General features: G+C 39.1%; 1 protein-coding gene across 2 annotated transcripts; it reads left to right on the top strand.

Annotated features, from left to right (window-relative positions):
• The first annotated feature begins 790 nt into the window (after window positions 1–790).
• SPO11 (SPO11 initiator of meiotic double strand breaks) lies at window positions 791–15787 on the top strand. Of its 2 annotated transcripts, XM_070421378.1 has the most exons (13): window positions 791–921; window positions 3087–3200; window positions 4420–4508; window positions 4910–4976; window positions 5202–5310; window positions 5898–5981; window positions 7018–7054; window positions 7606–7715; window positions 10555–10654; window positions 10955–10992; window positions 11915–11991; window positions 14853–14964; window positions 15470–15787. In XM_070421378.1, exons 1-13 carry the CDS (start codon window positions 791–793, stop codon window positions 15587–15589), a joined length of 1188 nt encoding a protein of 395 aa, XP_070277479.1. In that variant the 3' UTR covers window positions 15590–15787. The 2 variants fall into 2 exon arrangements, with proteins under 2 accessions (XP_070277479.1, XP_070277480.1); XM_070421379.1 differs by lacking the exon at window positions 3087–3200.
• Window positions 15788–16888: the final 1101 nt, after the last annotated feature.

Raw genomic sequence — 16888 nt, 5'->3', positions numbered from 1 at the left:
TGGATAGAGCGTCGGCCTGCGGACTGAAGGGGCCCAGGTTCGATTCCTGTCAAGGGCATGTACCTTGGTTTTGGGCACATCCCCAGTGGGGGGTGTGCAGGAGGCAGCTGATCGATGCTTCTCTCTCATCGATGTTTCTAACTATAAAAAAATCAATAAAATATATTAAAAACAACAACAACAAAAAAAAACTGCCCTGGGCCCAGGAGGAACCTTCTGGGTGGTCAGGAGACAACAGAGAGAGGTTGGGTGAACCCGGCTCTGCAAGCCCGCGCTTCCTACATCGGCATCCTGAGGGCAGGAGCATGGTTTGCTCTGCGCACAGCTGAGCCCGTGCCTCGCACTGCATCTGCCACACCGCTGAGTTGCCATAACTATGTGCTACAATGACAAATCTCTGGTACTATTTCCCTAAACAGGCCAACAAAACAACAACAAAAACCCACACAACGATTTCAATGAAATCTATGTCCAACATCCCGAGCAGACCTTGCTGGTCCCCGCTGCTTGCCAGAAGGCGGCGCTCCAGGAAGGAAGGACCCAACACCCCACCTCAGGGTGTGGCCGAGCCTGACTGTCCTGCGGGCGGGCGCCACTCAAAGGCGGGTGCTATGCGCATGCGCCCGTACAGTCCGCCTGGGGGCGTAAAGTGTGCGCATGTGCAGGAGGCCTCGACGGAAGCGCAGGAAAGGTCCACCCCCAAGCGCGCGCGTGCTGCCCACGCTGAGAGGAGCCATTTGGGGCCCAGTTGGATTCGTGCACCTGGGGCTTTTCATTGGCGTTCGTCTTCATGGCCTTTGCGCCCATGGGGCCGGAGGCCTCGTTTTTCGAGGTTTTGGACCAGCACAGGGCTTCCCTGCTGGCTGCCCTGAAGAGAGGTGGTGGGGAGCCCGCAGGCAGGGGGACACACCTGGCCTCCAGGTACAAGGGTTCTGCTGGGGCGCATGCGCCGGAGATGTGGAAAGCGAGAAGGTTCCATGGCCTGCGGGGGGCGCGAGGTGCTCTGTAGGGAAATGCCCCGTTCCACCTTCCGGTCTTCCCGTTTAGGCCAAAGGCTGCCTCTCCGGTATTGAGGCCACGGGGCGGGGGGAGAGGGGGGGGGCGGGGGGGCCGGAGGGGGACCTTGGCCTGGGGCCAGCCCAGAACCCCGAGAAGGCGCCTTCCTTAGCGCTCCTTCCCTTTTCAGCTTTTAATTCTTATTTTGGACTCCCAAAGCCTAGTGACCACGCCCCCCCCCCCCCCCCCCCTTCTAGAATGTTCCCACTCGGGACCGTTCTGGGAGCACCCCCACCGGGCTTCCGGGCCTCCTGAGATCCCCTGGGTCGGGAAGTTCAGGGCACAGTTAAGGAAGAAAACTTGGGGGGATAAAAATTTTCACCTCCGTTTTCAGGATTTTCTTTCTAAAAGCAAGTGAGAGAAAATAAATGTGGTGAATTCTCTAAGTGTGTTTTATAAAAGTGAACAAGGAAGCCAACACGTTTTAAGTGTTTTATAGCAAAACGACAGTTTTCTTGGAAGTGAAGACAGGGTACATATTTTAAATGATTTTAATATCAATAAAGCTCAGAGTGTGGTGCTGATACGATCAATTAAAGCGATCCTGCAGCCACCCAACTTGGAATTAACTACAGAAAATGTTTGTTATTGCCAACTTTTACTTCAAATGCGCTGTTGTTTTGCTTCCTTGACTGCTTTTCTGTTTTATCAGCAGAGTTTTTCAGCCCAAGCAAATGGCTGGTGTTTTTTTGTTTTTTGTGGGTTTTTTTGGTAAGCCAAACCAACTATAAAAACAACAACACCACCAAAACACACACACACACACACACACACATACAAAAGATAAGAAAGAAAGAAAAACCCACAAGCAAACCATTTTTTACATAAGGATTTAGTTTGAGGGAGAATTTATGAGGATGAGGGGAAGTAGGGAGTGGAAGTCCCTTGTTTACATTTAAGATGTAATTTAATCTGATTGTATCTCAGAGTTGGTCACAGTATTGACCTGCAACTTTTTTTTCAAACTGGAAAAAATTAATGAGATATTTGAGTCAGTTTTTACCTGTCAAGATTAGAAAATATTAAATGTTTTAAAATTTATTTTCTGATACTTGCATTTCCGAAGACGGCAAGTTCCTATGGAAATTGGAATTATCTACATTTTGCCCATTGGCTAGATTTTATTTTCCATCCTAGGCAATATGCTAACTGTGCTTGTAACTGAACAGCGTTTTTTTGAAGCTGATGGTGTGTGAAATTAAAAGTCAGCTGACAGAAAACTGCTGTAAAGTTTGCTGTAAAGTGGCGTAAGAGTTGCCAAGTCTTTTTGTAGTAGTGATTGAAACTTTTTTTTCTTCTTAGTATCACTGAAATTCAAATGGGCTGACCTAAGGCACGAGATCAATTAGGGAAATACGCTACAAAAAGAAGTGTTTCTTTTGAAATACTTTTGCACTGCAGTTTTGGGGAAAAAATTTAAAATCAAAGTGAATATGACATCATTTTTAATTGAAACAGTATTATTTTAAGCCAGTGAATTTGTATTTAAGTAAGTTAACATGAAAAGTAGATTAAAATCATATATAATAAAAGGCTAATATGGAAATTGTCCCCTCGACCAGATCTACTGGGAGTTCAACCAGAAGTTCAACCAGGGGGTGGGGCCGGCCAGCGGCCAAACACCTGTGTCCCCTCCCCCCACCCCACCAGCCCAGCCCGATTGGCCCTGATCCGGGCGGGCCGGCCGGACCCCACCCGAGCACGAATTTGTGCACCGGGCCTATATATAAGTTGCATTGTCTAGTCATTAATCTAAAAGTGAGATACTACTTCAGTAGGTAATTGTTTGAAAAGTAAAATTACAAGCAAATGAGTTTCTCTTAAGTAACCACTATAAGTAATGTTGTTGTTTTAATGCAGTACTGACATTAGAATTTAGTGAGAGATGTCATTATTGACATGGGTTACCTAGTCTTCAAAAACAACCAATGAAACAAAAAATGATTTCCATGTTGATCTGGGGAAATGTTACATATTGTAAAGGCATAATTTAGAATTAAGATTGAATCATAGTGTGTTTATTGTTTCAGTTCTGAGGTTCTTGCATCTATAGAAAAGGTTATCCAAGACGTAATCACAAGCTTGGCAAGAAATGAAGCACCTGCATTCATGATAGACAACAGATCAAGCTGGGAAAATATAAAGTGGGCATTTTGCATTTTAAAATTTGTAAATGTCATTATTTGAATTTATTGAAGTTAGAGGTCTAGTCAGATTTCATTTTTTTGTTGCTTTTACCATGCCAAAGAGGATATGAGGAAGTTTACAAAATACATACCATTTAGGCAGGTTATATAAACTAGAAGTAGGAGTGAAAGATAAGGCAAAAGGAAAATAATGCTAGGAAGAAAGAATGGAGCTCTGAAAGAGGTTAGAGTTCAAACTGCATATGATAAAGTCTTACAGGTCTGCTAAAAATAGGCTCCAAACTGAGATCTAAGCTTCCCAGCACTCGAAGGGGGCAATTCTCATCTATATTGAGAAAGTAAACCACTAATCCTGATATGGAGACCAAAATAAATGTGTCCTCAACATAGAGCATGTTTCAAAGGCTCTTTCTCCCAACATATCTTCCCCTGCTAAGGCATGTGTCCCAGTGGGTAAAATCAGCAAAGAGCTTTATTGAAATCCTGGAACCTAGATAAATAGTTTGTTTTTTTGAGGTCCTCAGCCTGTAGAATCTTTCCACTAAGTAATGAAAAACACTACAAAAATAGTTATCAGTGAGTTATAGAAACAGAATAAAAGTAATTTTGAGGCCCAGTGTCACTATTATTTTATAATTAATATAATTAATATAAAATGTAAGCTTTTGAATCATATTTTGCAGAGTAAGAAGCCCCCTGACAACCGGCCTATTTGCCTGATGCTTTCTGCCCCCTTTAGGACAGGCTTGGTAGTTCAATTTAACAACCTAATACAAATCATTTCATTTAATGTAACTTTGGAGGTAAATCAGAAATTAAATACTTCAAAACTTATTAAATTGAGTAACATTATTAAATGAATAAATTATTAAAATTATCAAAACGCTAATAAAATTGTGAAATATTTGAAAGTAGTTCACATACACTAAATGTCTTCCCAGGAAAGAAATTCACAGATACACACACATCGTAATCAAAGGTCTATAATTCATTTAGTTTAAACACTTTCTTTTAGTGTCTCTATATGTCACAAAACCAGTTACCCAATTATTACCTGGAATTATTTAAGCTTATAATCAGATTATCCTAAAGCTTTAGTGCTTACATTACAAAGAAATGTGGATTTAAATTATATGCAGCCGAGGCCATTAAGTGTATATTGTTTTGTATTCGGAAATTAATTCTTTTTATTCCCTTGCTTTAAACAAAATGACAGATTTGAAGATTCTGTGGGTCTTCACATGGTATCTCATTGTACCACAAGAAAAATCAAAAGTGATTCACTAAAATCAGTTAAAAATTTTGGTAAGTTAATCTTTCTTAGCTTTTAGGATTAAATGGATTTGGTTATCTTAAGGATTTTCATTATTCCTAGTTAAATAATTTTACTTCTTCTTTCATAGACCACCCTTGTACTTGAAATAAATGTATAGAATTTTGCATTGTCATTAACCATGGAAGTTAATTGTAATTCCAAAATATATTTTCAAGGTACATGACTCAATGGAAAAGTATTCTCTCAGCTTTGCTGTTCATTGAGCAATTAATTTTATCTGATTCTTCAGGCAATTATATTCTGTATTTAACACTTCTGTTTTGGAAAGATTACTTTTTGTAATGTTATGGAAAGTAACTGGCAACAGTTAAAGGTTTTGAATTAGTCAGAGAAATGATGAGTAACTTGTTTATTGCATCTTTTTTTCCAGCTCTAATTCTTAAAATATTGTCCATGATTTATAAATTAGTGCAGAGCAACACTTATGCAACCAAAAGGTAAGTATACTTTCTGGTAAATTACTTTTTAAAATGCAATGTGAGACTTAAATTGACTTTCATTATATGTTTTGAAAAGTTACGTCAAACTAGAGTATAGGTAATAGATTACTTTGTTTATATGTGTGTTTCATCCAGTTAAAGCTTTCTTTAAATAATGCTCCAATCCTTGTTATATTCAAAGAGAATATGGTTAATTAAAAAATGTTTTTAAAATTTCTATAGAGACATATATTACACTGACAGCCAGCTCTTTGGTAACCAGGCTGTTGTGGACAGCATCATCAATGACATTTCCTGTATGTTAAAAGTGCCGAGGAGGTGTTTACATATAGTAAGTACCATTTAATACAAAACATCTTTTTTTAAAATATATTTTTATTGATTTCAGAGAAGAAGGGAGAGGGAGAGAGACAAAAAAACATCAATGATGAGAGAGAAGCATTGATTAGCTGCCTCCTGCATGCCCCCTACTGAGGATTGAGCCCCCAACCTAGGCATGTTCCCTGACCCAGAATCCAGCCATGACCTGGTTCATAGGTTGACGCTCAACCACTGAGCCATACCAGCCAGACAAAGCATCTTATTTTAAGACAAAATGTTTGTATAAAAATTGTAATAAAAAATAAATGTGATCTGTGCCTTCTTTTGATAAATTTTGATACTATATTTTTCTCACTATAAATTTAAATATCTAGTCTCAATGTTTTTCCTTGGATGAATGAACCAAAATAGATGAATTACCAAATGTTTTTCAATCCAGATACTCTGACATATTTTTCCTTTATCTCTTAAATTACAATCTGAGCTAAAAATACATATATTTTAGCAGGTGTACACGAGGAATGTACATACTTTGAAGCATAAAATACAGTCATGAAAAAGTTTTCAAATATGTCTTTTTTTTTTTTTTTTTTTTAGTTATCCACATCAAAGGGTTTAATTGCTGGCAATTTAGGGTATATAGAGGAAGATGGCACCAAAGTAAATTGTAGCTGTGCAACAGTAAGTATCCTTAATGTTTTCATATACTTTAACTCCCTTTCAGATCCCTAGTTTTAGAAATGTATTTTATTTCCTGCTTGTTATGTAATTTGGAGCTTAAGATTTTAAAATAAAACCAAAGGCCCTGGCTAGTGTTGCTTGCTCGATGGTTAGAGTCTCAGCCCACAACACACCAAAGGTTCTAGGGTTTGATTCCAGTCAAGGGCACAGATTTGATCCCAGCCCTGGTTGGGGCACCTGCTGGAGGCAATCAATCCGTGTGTCTGTTTCACATTGATGTTTCTCTCTCTTTCCCACTCGCTCCCTCCCTCTCCCTCTCCTTCTCTCTCTCCCTTTCTCTCTCTCTCCCCCCGCTACCCCCCTTCCCTCTTTCCCTCCCTCCCTTTTTTCTACTCTCTCTAAAAATCAATGGATAAAATATTCTTGGGTAAGGATTAACAAAACAAAAACAAAATAAAACTGAAGGGTGAATAGGTATATGAATAGGTATAATTTTAAAATATGTCATTTGTCGAATGTCATTGAAATAAATGTACACATTTCTTTGAAAAACGTACTGTTGTTTTCAGGTAGAGTGTGGCTTGACCCCTTTAGCATGGTTATTTAAGTAATCTTCATAAAGTTTTCTGGTTCTGAAATTAATTTATTTAAACCTAAACTATTTTGCTCGGCTTTGGTGCATAGAAGGCCCACAATACTAAACAAGCACAGCAGTTTGAAAGGGCCAGCTCACCAGTTTGGAAAGGAGGAAGCTGATGCCTATGAGAACCTGCGTAAGGAAGTCTTTCCTTCATCCATTTCTGCCCTTTAAGGCACATATCCCCAAAGTTTCCAAGAAATTCTGGAAAGTAGTTTGGGTCGTGTGTCTGTTTTCTTACTGAAGAATAAATCTGTTTCCTATAGTTTTCTTACTGAGGTGTAAACTTCTGATGACAGATATATTTTTTTAATGAAAATATTGGATTTTTGTGATAAATTTTAAAATGTAGTTATACTTTCTTTGTATCTAAAAAACTGTCTCGTTTTGTTAATGTAGGCTGTTGCTGTGCCATCTAATATTCAAGGAATTCGGAGTATCCTTTGAATGGGAAAACTATTTAAACTTCTAGAATGTTTATGCATTCGTTACTTTGGTAAATCAAGCTTTCTGATGTGTAACCAACAACCTAGACCAGGGGTGGGCAAACTTTTTGACTCGAGGGCCACAATGGGTTCTTAAACTGGACCGGAGGGCCGGAACAAAAGCATGGATGGAGTGTTTGTGTGAACTAATATAAATTCAAAGTAAACATCATTACATAAAAGAGTACGGTCTTTTTTTTTTTTTAGTTTTATTCATTTCAAACGGGCCGGATCCGGCCCGCAGGCCGTAGTTTGCCCACGGCTGAGCTAGACCCTATAGTGGTCAAGATGAACACTCCATGGTCCCTTCTACAGGATTCTTTTAGGAACTCATCATTAGGAGGAGAGACAGACAACTATGTATATGAATAGATATGTTACATATTTCAAGGTAAAATAAAAATACTACACCTCTAGCTGCTGTTGAATTGATCTGTAGGCACCATTATTAGTTACTGGTTAAATGAAATACTCTTTCCTTAAATTTGCCTTAACTTCACAGATTTAATTACAAATGGGAAATTTCTGCTAATTGTAGAAAAAGATGCAACATTTCAGCGACTGCTAGATGACAACTTTTGCAACAAAATGTCTCCATGCATCATGGTTACGGTATGTTATATGACTTTACTACAATTCCAAGATTAGCATAGTACTTTGGTGATTGATAAGAGGGGTTTATGATGTCATCTATACAGCTTGGACAACATTCTCTTATCAGTATGATGCTACTTGACAAGGGCTACTTGTCTCAACTGTAATACAGTAACAGCGGAGCTTGGGGCAGGGTTGAATGGACAAGAGCTACTCCTCGTTTTCCTCATACAGGTTTGTGTACCAAGTGATTTCATCAAGTCAGTCAAAAGGAACCTTCTTTTTTAAAAAAGCTAAATGTTTAAAGAACAGCAAAGAACACAGGAGACTACATTGAGTTAACACACAGGGAACTACGGACATCAGTTAGCAAAGGGTAGTAAACTTCCTGCTACAGGCTAATGTGGGAGGAGTTTGTAAAACTTGATGGATGATATGGGCTGGAGTAGGAAAGAAAGAGATTAGAATAAAGGAAGTTTGGGGTGTGGGTAGGTGGAATGATGACAGAATAACAAAATAGATCAGGTTCCCCTCTGCTGTCTGGCTTTCTCCTACTTTATAAAAACCTAGGTTTATAAAGGGAAAAAAGCTCATCTATTCAAAATTATTCTGGCTTATTAGATTAACAATAATTGTGATGTTTGTGAGCTGTGTTTGTGGAAGCAAGGAGGAGAGCTCTCCTGGAGAGGAAGCAGGATGTCAGGCAGCTGTAGGGAGACTTGGGAGGCCTGGCCACACCCAAGGAGGCATCCTGACTTAGTGGCATCCAAACAGAAGGTTTGGGATTAGTGAGAAAGGAAATGATGAGGATTCTTGTGGCAGCGTCATCAACTAGATCAGTGGTTCTCAACCTTCTGGCCCTTTAAATACAGTTCCTCATGTTGTGACCCAACCATAAAATTATTTTCGTTGCTACTTCATAACTAATGTTGCTACTGTTATGAATCGTAATGTAAATATCTGATATGCAGGATGGTCTTAGGCAACCCCTGTGAAAGGGTCATTCGACCACCAAAGGGGTCACGACCCACAGGTTGAGAACCACTGAACTAGATGGAGAGGGAGAGCTCTGGAGTCAGGGAGCCTGTCAGAAGGCCGTCAGGAGTAAGATATGGTTAAGGAGAAAGGACTGAAACAAAGGGCATTTCTAAGGCCAATTCAAAAGGACTTGGTGACCACAGGATAGAGGAATGAGTCAAGGTGACCCTTATGTGATGTATGGAAGCCACATTATCAATAGACAGCCACAGGACAAGTGGCAGGAAGGCTCAGTTCTTTGCGGAAGAAAAATTTTGAGTGTAGTTTTAGAAGTAGGAGATGATAGGGAATCCTAGTGGTACCTAGTTGGAAGTGGAGATGGAAAATGCAGACTAGGACCTCATAAACAATAGAGGTTGTATTTAAACCCCGGGAGCGATCTCTTGCTAGGGGTGTTCTGTGGTGCACTCTTTGGCCCCGTCCCCTTCCCCTTTCACACCTCGCTGGGCTGACTGGAAGCCAGTCCACTGCAGACAAAGCTGAAGTGGCCTGGGTCCCCGTTCGCATCTGGTTCTACTGCTTAGGAGGTGCACGGAAAGCACGGCTCTGTCACATCTGGGTTGAAAAGATAATATAATAGCGGTTGTAGAGCTTACAAGGACTAGAATGTATGTGCCCAGGTAACACCCACAGGTGGACCCATAGTGGTTGCCTTTGAAGAGGGGAGCTGAAATGGGCGGTCAGGCTAGGAAGGGGTCATTTTTCACTGGATGCCCTTTGGTACTCTGACTTCACCATCACACACCCATGTTATCTTTTCCCAAAGGAAAAAATAAAAATATGCTACTGTCAACTAAGTGATCTTACTGAGCACTTTACATAGAGTCCACTTTCGATATTTGTCACATAGCAACTTGTAAAGTCTCTCAGCCACTCTGTGAAGTAGGTATTCTGGTCATCCCCATTTTAATATCAGGTCACTGGAATGCAGGAGGGTATTCACCACAAGGGTATGGCTGGTTAAAACCAGGACTCAGATTCCGACAGTCCAGCTCCACGTTGATATAGTGCAGCAACTCTGTGTGGCAGGCATGTTTACCCAAATTTTATAAATAAAGCCACAGCTCAATGAAACGTAAGAAACTGGCCCGATGTCACCCACCAATGAATGGCAGAGGGAATTCAAACTCAAAGCTGTCCAATGGGAAGCCCATCCTAATATCTCTCTACTTGCTTCCTTCTCTGACCCCTTTGGTTTCCTGCTTTTCTCTCTTAACACTATTGTAATGCTTAGTAAGCTACTTTCCTACAATATTTAATAACTTCATAATAATATTCCACCACTTAGTTTAGACAGGTTCTCTTCTAAGTGCTTTATAGTTACTAAATTTCTATAACCTTGTAAGGTGTTACTGAGCCCTAAGCCGCAGAGGTTTGAGGACTTATTGAGGTTCATACTACAAAGTGGCAGAGCCGAGATGCCAGCCCAGGCTGCTGGCCCCGCACCTGGTACATATATCACCTCTGTGCAATGCTGCCTCTCCATGTCCCTGTTGTTAGATATTTTGGCTATTTATAGTATTTTTGTCACTTTAAATTACACTGCAGTGAACACCATCAGGTATGCAGAATTTTCATTATTCCTGTTTCTACTGAAATATTTCCCAGGACTGGAGTAACTGAATCAAAGGTATGAATGTAGATGGGCTTTTTCACCCTGTTGTATATATTGTGCATTTTTCACAGTCAACACTAGTCTTCCACCATCTGAAATTTAAGGTGAGGAATCTAACTTTTACATGATTGGTAAGATAAGGATATTGTTTTATAGATTTCATTCGATTGTAATTAAAATGCATAATTTTTATCTTGCTTTTAGGGGAAGGGAGTGCCTGATCTGAACACCAGACTTTTAGTCAAGAAGCTGTGGGACACGTTTCACATCCCCATTTTCACTCTTGTAGATGCTGATCCACACGGTGATTTATTGTTTATATTTGAAACAGAATTAAATCATATTTCTAGTTTTGTGTTGTTTTGCTTTTAGAACACTTCCATAAATATTTTTAAAGAATATGATTATTAGGTTAAACTTAATGACTGTTATCATCTGAGGTGATGTATTGCTATTTTAGCCATATTAAACTGAACAATAAATTCTTCTTTGGTAATGTCCACAAAAATAAAATTTTCAGATGTTAGACATAATTTGAGAGTGTAAATTATCTAACCTATAATAGACAAGAAGACTAATTTTAAAGTTAACTCTCTTTTAACAGGCATAGAAATAATGTGCATTTATAAGTACGGATCTATGGTAAGTAGAGAAAAGTTGCTGTTTTATTTTCACTATTAAGGTATTTTATATTCATCGGGGTTATTTCTGCATTTACTTATCAGCCCTAGTAAGTGGCGGTCCCTCACTAGTTTCCAGGGGAGCTACTGTCCTGGTCTAGGGCCAGTCTGTTTCTGTGGCTGTGATTCCAGCTTCCAGCATGACCAGTGTAACCACAGATGACAGAGTGTGATTAGCTGTGGACAGGAGGCATTACTATCCACTCTCCTGGCTGCTGAAGTAACCTTGGGCCTCAGGGTAACAACATTGTCTGATCGCAAAAAATACTCTGAACATTATATGTAGCCTTGAATTCTGACCTGGCCAATTCCCTTTTCCCCACCATACGGACCAATTTCACCACTAGAGTCTGCAACTATCACACACCAGTGGTTTTCAAATTGTGGCCCTGGATCACACTAGTGAATCATCAGTGTCATTTGGGAACTTGTTAGAAATGCAAATCTCAGCCCCTCTCCAGACCTACTGAACCCACTGAATTCGGGTCTCTGGGGGTGGCCCCTCCAAGTGGTTCTGATGCATAGTCACGTTTGGGAGCGACTGGTGTACTCCGTGAGTGTCGTGTCCCTGATGTCTATGTCTAGAGCAGATGAAAAGGATGTGGGAGCAAGGTGTTGAGATATGAAATCAGAGTAATACAGTAATAAGTGCGGGTCAGGGGGATCCCTTTGTAGCTTTACTTTATAGAACATCAATCCAGAAATACTACAGAGCAGTTTAGAACCCTTCAGCGAAGCTTCGGTGATTTTCTCACTTCTGCGGGCTCTGAGGAGTGAAGCCTTTAGTATTTGTTATTGCTAAGTAAAAAATTTGGCTGCAAAAACGAGTATGCTAGTTCTCTGAAATTTAGCTTTACCTAATGCACTTTTGCTCTTTATTTTAGTCTATGTCTTTTGAAGCACATAATCTCACAGTCCCAGCTATTAGATGGCTTGGTCTCCTCCCTTCAGATATTAAAAGGTTAGATGGGTTAGTAAAACTGGGATCTTTAAAATAATGACTCATTGTAATATGTCACAATAAGCCTCAAAAGTCACACTACAAGGAAAAAGTCCTTAATGCCTTTTATTTACATTGTTCACTGTGACTAAGTACTATATAATTATGAATTAAATTCATCAGTGTTTCTGTTTCAACTACTAAACTGCCTAAATGAATTTGGTTAATTGAACCTTCAGCTAGCTAGAAAACATTTTTTGTTTTGCCTTTACTATTAAAATATTTTGAAATTTATTATACTTGGAAAGCTTAAGACATTGAATCTGGTTAAATGGTCATCACTGATAACATCATTTGACATGAATCAGTTTTATCATAGATTTAAATTTTCAATGTCATAAAAAACTTCAATTTTAGAATTCATACAGTTTGAGAACCTCGTTTATCATGTCTAATATATACATTCATTATAGAAAAAATATTCACTAACAAGATAAAAATCACCTACAAGTGAACAGCTTTACCCTTGTAGATTATTTTCTGTGCATAATTATAGCTTTTCACAAAAATGGACTCATACTCTAATATTATCTTGTAATCTCCTTTTCTCACACAACACGCTAAGATCACTTTTCCCTATCAATAAATACATTTCTCTTCTCCAGCCTCAGCTTAATGTCTTATATTACTGAGTTCACATTCTAGATGTGCTTGCTCAGCCAATCCCTCAAAGTCAGAGGTTTGGGTTGTTTCCAAATCTCTTCTGATAGCGCTTTGATGGACCCTCTTGTAACTGAATCTTTGCCTCCAGCTTTAATGAGTCCCATAGGCTGAATTCCCAGGCTGGCTGGGTCAAAGGGTATGCACACTTTCCAGGCTTTGACTGCCCTCTGGATGGGTTAATGATTTTGCTTTCCCTGGAGAGTAAAAACCCACCTGTCCCTCAGCATAAGACAATCACTTATTCATTTCTGCTAGTGGGATATTTTAAAATATTTAATTATTACTATAATTGGCCAGTGAGAATGAACTTTAACATATGGATTGGATTTCCTTAAACAGTGAGTGAACTTTGGTAATGGGCACTTGTTTTCTAAATATGGAATATGAACAGGTTTTGGGTGATTGCCACTTGTTATAAAACAAGGGCACAAGAGAAAACATTTAATTTTTGATCTTTGAATATTTACACTCTAGTGAATCAAAGTTCTGTTCAGTTTAGTGTAATATGTCATGGTCCAAATCTCTTAGGAAGGATATGTATTTGTATGGATATTATTTCTAACACAAATTTAGGACAAATGATCTGATAAGTATTAAGGTGGAGGGCTTGGAGAAAAACTTGCTGTGACTCATAATTCCTTTATGCTGTCAAAAGTCACTCCAAGTAAATGTACAATCAGAGATAAAAACAGTGTAGTAGCTACACAAACATGGCTTCAAGGGAAATCCTCTAGGCCTTCTTTCAATCAAATTGTCACCCTTTCCATGAGCTGCCACTGGCAAGTGGTCATAATTATGGAGACATTGAAAAAGACTGGAGCTCTCCCAGGAAATCCAGGATTTATGACTTCAAAAGTAGTCCACACCATAAATCCAGACCTCTCATGGTCTATTTTTTAAACACATAGCAAGATAAAATTGTATTTTACTTTTTTAAATTTAAAACTAGGTAGGTGTGCGTGTATGTGTGTGCATACATTGCACATAAGTGAAAAATGATTAACTTCCATGGACCAGAAAATTCTCAGTGATAACAAAGAATCAAGTACTCAGTGGAAACTAAAATCCCACAGTGAGTCTCACTGTGGCACACATATTGGACCTCACTGCTCAAAACTGTGGAGCACTGGAGCTGCCTTGGTGTGCATATATGTGATGTTAGTGCTATCATCATTTGTTGTTTGTTTGTTTTAATATTTTTATTTATTTTAGAGATAAAGGGAGAGAAAGATAAAAACATCAATGATGAGAGAGAATCATTGATCGGCTGCCTCCTGCATGCCCCACACGGGACCTAGCCTGCAACCAGGCACGTGCCCCGACCAGAAATTGAACTGTGACCTCCTGGTTCACAGGTTGACACTCAACCACTGAGCCACCACAGCCAGGCTGTTTGTTTTTTTGTTAATCCTCACCTGAGGATATTTTTTCCACTGATTTTTTTAGAGAGAGTGGAAGGGAATGAGGGGAGAGAGAGAGAGAGAGAAACATCAATGTGTCTGAGAGACACATCCATTGATTGCCTCCCACATGCACCCTTACTGGAACCAGGGATCAAACCTGCAACCCAATTATGTGCCCTGGACTGGCAATCTAACCCTCAACCCTTCAGTGCTCGGGCCATGCTCTAACCACTGAGACCATACCAGCCAGGACATCATTTGTTTTATAACCAATGTTTGTCTTCCTATCATCCTGTGAATATGGCATGAAGAAAACCAACAACTTAGAACAGACTTCCACTGTGAACTTGATCACTTCTTGGTCTAGGACAGGGGTGGGCAAACTTTTTGACTCAAGGGCCACAATGGGTTCTTAAACTGGACCGGAGGGCCGGAACAAAAGCATGGATGGAGTGTTTGTGTGAACTAATATAAATTCAAAGTAAACATCATTACATAAAAGGGTACGGTCTTTTTTTTTTTTAGTTTTATTCATTTCAAACAGGCCGGAACCAGCCCGAGGGCCGTAGTTTGCTCACGGCTGGTCTAGGACATGCCAGAACCCCAAAATTCTGGACTTAAAGGGTGTATCTGTATTAATTTTCTTATCCATAATTTCTGAATTTTTTGGAATTGTACAGTAAATATGAATGAAACATGACCTTCAAGTGATAGGAATACTAATTTTACTAATTTTTTTCATCTGTTTTTTTCTAGGTTAAATATACCTAAAGATACTTTAATTCCATTGACAAAACGGGACCAAATGAAACTTGACAGTATCCTGAAGAGACCTTATGTTTCTTGCCAGCCATTTTGGAGAAAAGAAGTATGTTGCTGTTGTTTTTAAATTCGAGTGCTTTATGTTTGATTGCCTTTTACTATAGTAGCAGTCATTCACACAATATTTTGAAAACATCCTCCTTGAAATCTATGTAACCAACAACTAAGGTGGGTATTGTTTGATGTTTGATGATTGTTGAAACATCAAATCATGGATGCTAATAGATAAGATCACCTGGGTGGAGCTGGTCTATTTTTATCCTCATCATAGTTATGTACCCATTGTCTATGGCTGTATCATAGTTTATGAAAGGAAAAAAGAAGAGAAAGTAGTTAGAAAGACGCCAGACTTTTCCTGGTTATTGAAGGCATCCATACTGGTTAATCCCTTCATATTATTAGTTGTTGCAGCTCTAGAATATTCTGGCTGACTCTAAAGACTATTGTCCATGGTTTTGGAGAATAAAACAAGTCTAGATTTACCAGTTTGTTGAGTTGCCAGAACTGTAGCAAAGAACTCTGGTATGACTATATTTTACTTTTATTGACAGATGGAAATAATGGCAGACTCTAAAATGAAGGCAGAAATTCAAGCTTTGACCTTCCTATCATCAGATTATCTTTCCAGAGTATACTTACCTAACAAATTAAAATTTGGAGGGTGGATATAAAAATGTATCAGAATATATCTTACAATTTCAAGAGGATTCTAAGTTTTTTTCAGTAGAATACTGTTGTGGGAAAAAAACATTATTTTTCTTTTTAAAAAAAATCTTTATTGTTTGAAAGTATTACAGATGTCCCTTTTCCCCCCCATTACCCCCCTCCACCAGGTTCCCACCCTGCCCCAAGCCTTCACCACTCTATTGTCTGTGTCCATAGGTAATGCATATATGCAGATAAGTTCTTTGGTTACGCTCTTCCTACACCCCCTTCTGAGATTCGTCAGTCTGTTCCACGTTTCCATGCTCCTGATTCTATTTTATTCACAGTTTACCTTGTTCTCTCTCTTCTCCTCCTGGCACCCCCATAATACGAGATATTTTGTTCATTAGATGTTTTGTTCATTTATTTTGATTTTTAGATTCAATTGTTGATAGATATGTATTCATTGCCATTTTATTGTTCATATTTTTTCTCCTCCTCCTCCTCCTCCTCCTCCTCCTCCTCCTCCTCCTCCTCTTCCTCCTCTTCTTCTTCTTCCTCCTCCTCCTTTCTCCTTCTCCTCCTCCTTCTCATATAATACTGGTTTGGTGGTAATAAACTCCTCTAGCTTTTAGCTTTTTCTTGTCTGTGAAGCTCTTTATCTGACCTTCAATTCTAATTGATAGCTTTGCTGGGTAGAATAATCTTGGTTGTAGGTCCTTGCTGTTCATTACTTTGAATATTTCTTGCCACTCCCTTCTGGCCTGCAAAGTTTCTGTTGAGAAATCAGCTGATAGTCATATGGGCACTCCTTTGTAGGTAACTAACTGCTTTTCTCTTGCTGCTTTTAAGATTCTCTCTTTGTCTTTAACCCTTTGCATTTTAATTATGATGTGTCTTGGTGTGGACCTCTTTTGGGTTCCTTTTGTTTGGGACTCTGCAATTCCTGGACTTGTAAATCTATTTCTTTCACCAGGTAGGGGAAGTTTTCTGTCATTATTTCTTCAAATAGGTTTTCAATATCTTGTTCTCTCTCTTCTCCTTCTGGTACCCCCATAATGTGAGTGTTGGTACACTTGAAGTTGTCCCAGAGGCTCCTTACACTTTCTTCATATTTTTGGATTCTTTTTTCTTTTTGCTCTTCTGATTGGGTGTTTTTTGCTTCCTCATATTTCAAATTATTGATTTGATTCTTGAAATCCTCTACTCTTGAATCCCTGTAAATTATTCTTTATTTCAGTTAGTGAATGTTTAATTTCTGATTGGTTCTTTTTCATGTCTTTGACATTCTCACTAAGATCCTTGAAAGTCTCACTAAGTCCCTT

This window comes from Myotis yumanensis, unplaced genomic scaffold (genome assembly GCF_028538775.1).
Source record: "Myotis yumanensis isolate MYYU_CA2020_CCGP unplaced genomic scaffold, mMyoYum1.0.hap1 SCAF_7, whole genome shotgun sequence".
Taxonomy (NCBI): domain Eukaryota; kingdom Metazoa; phylum Chordata; class Mammalia; order Chiroptera; family Vespertilionidae; genus Myotis; species Myotis yumanensis.
Note: the sequence above shows the minus strand (reverse complement) of the source record. Positions and strands in the feature narration are given on the sequence as shown.

What these genes read in the sequence shown, in the direction of transcription:
- SPO11 (XM_070421378.1), top strand. Translation starts at nt 791, where the DNA reads ATGGCCTTTGCGCCCATGGGGCCGGAGGCCTCGTTTTTCGAGGTTTTG. An exon ending in AAAATCAGTTAAAAATTTTG is followed by an intron (nt 4,509 to 4,909) that starts GTAAGTTAATCT and finishes CTTTTTTTCCAG; the next exon opens with CTCTAATTCTTAAAATATTG. An exon ending in CTCCATGCATCATGGTTACG is followed by an intron (nt 7,716 to 10,554) that starts GTATGTTATATG and finishes TCTTGCTTTTAG; the next exon opens with GGGAAGGGAGTGCCTGATCT.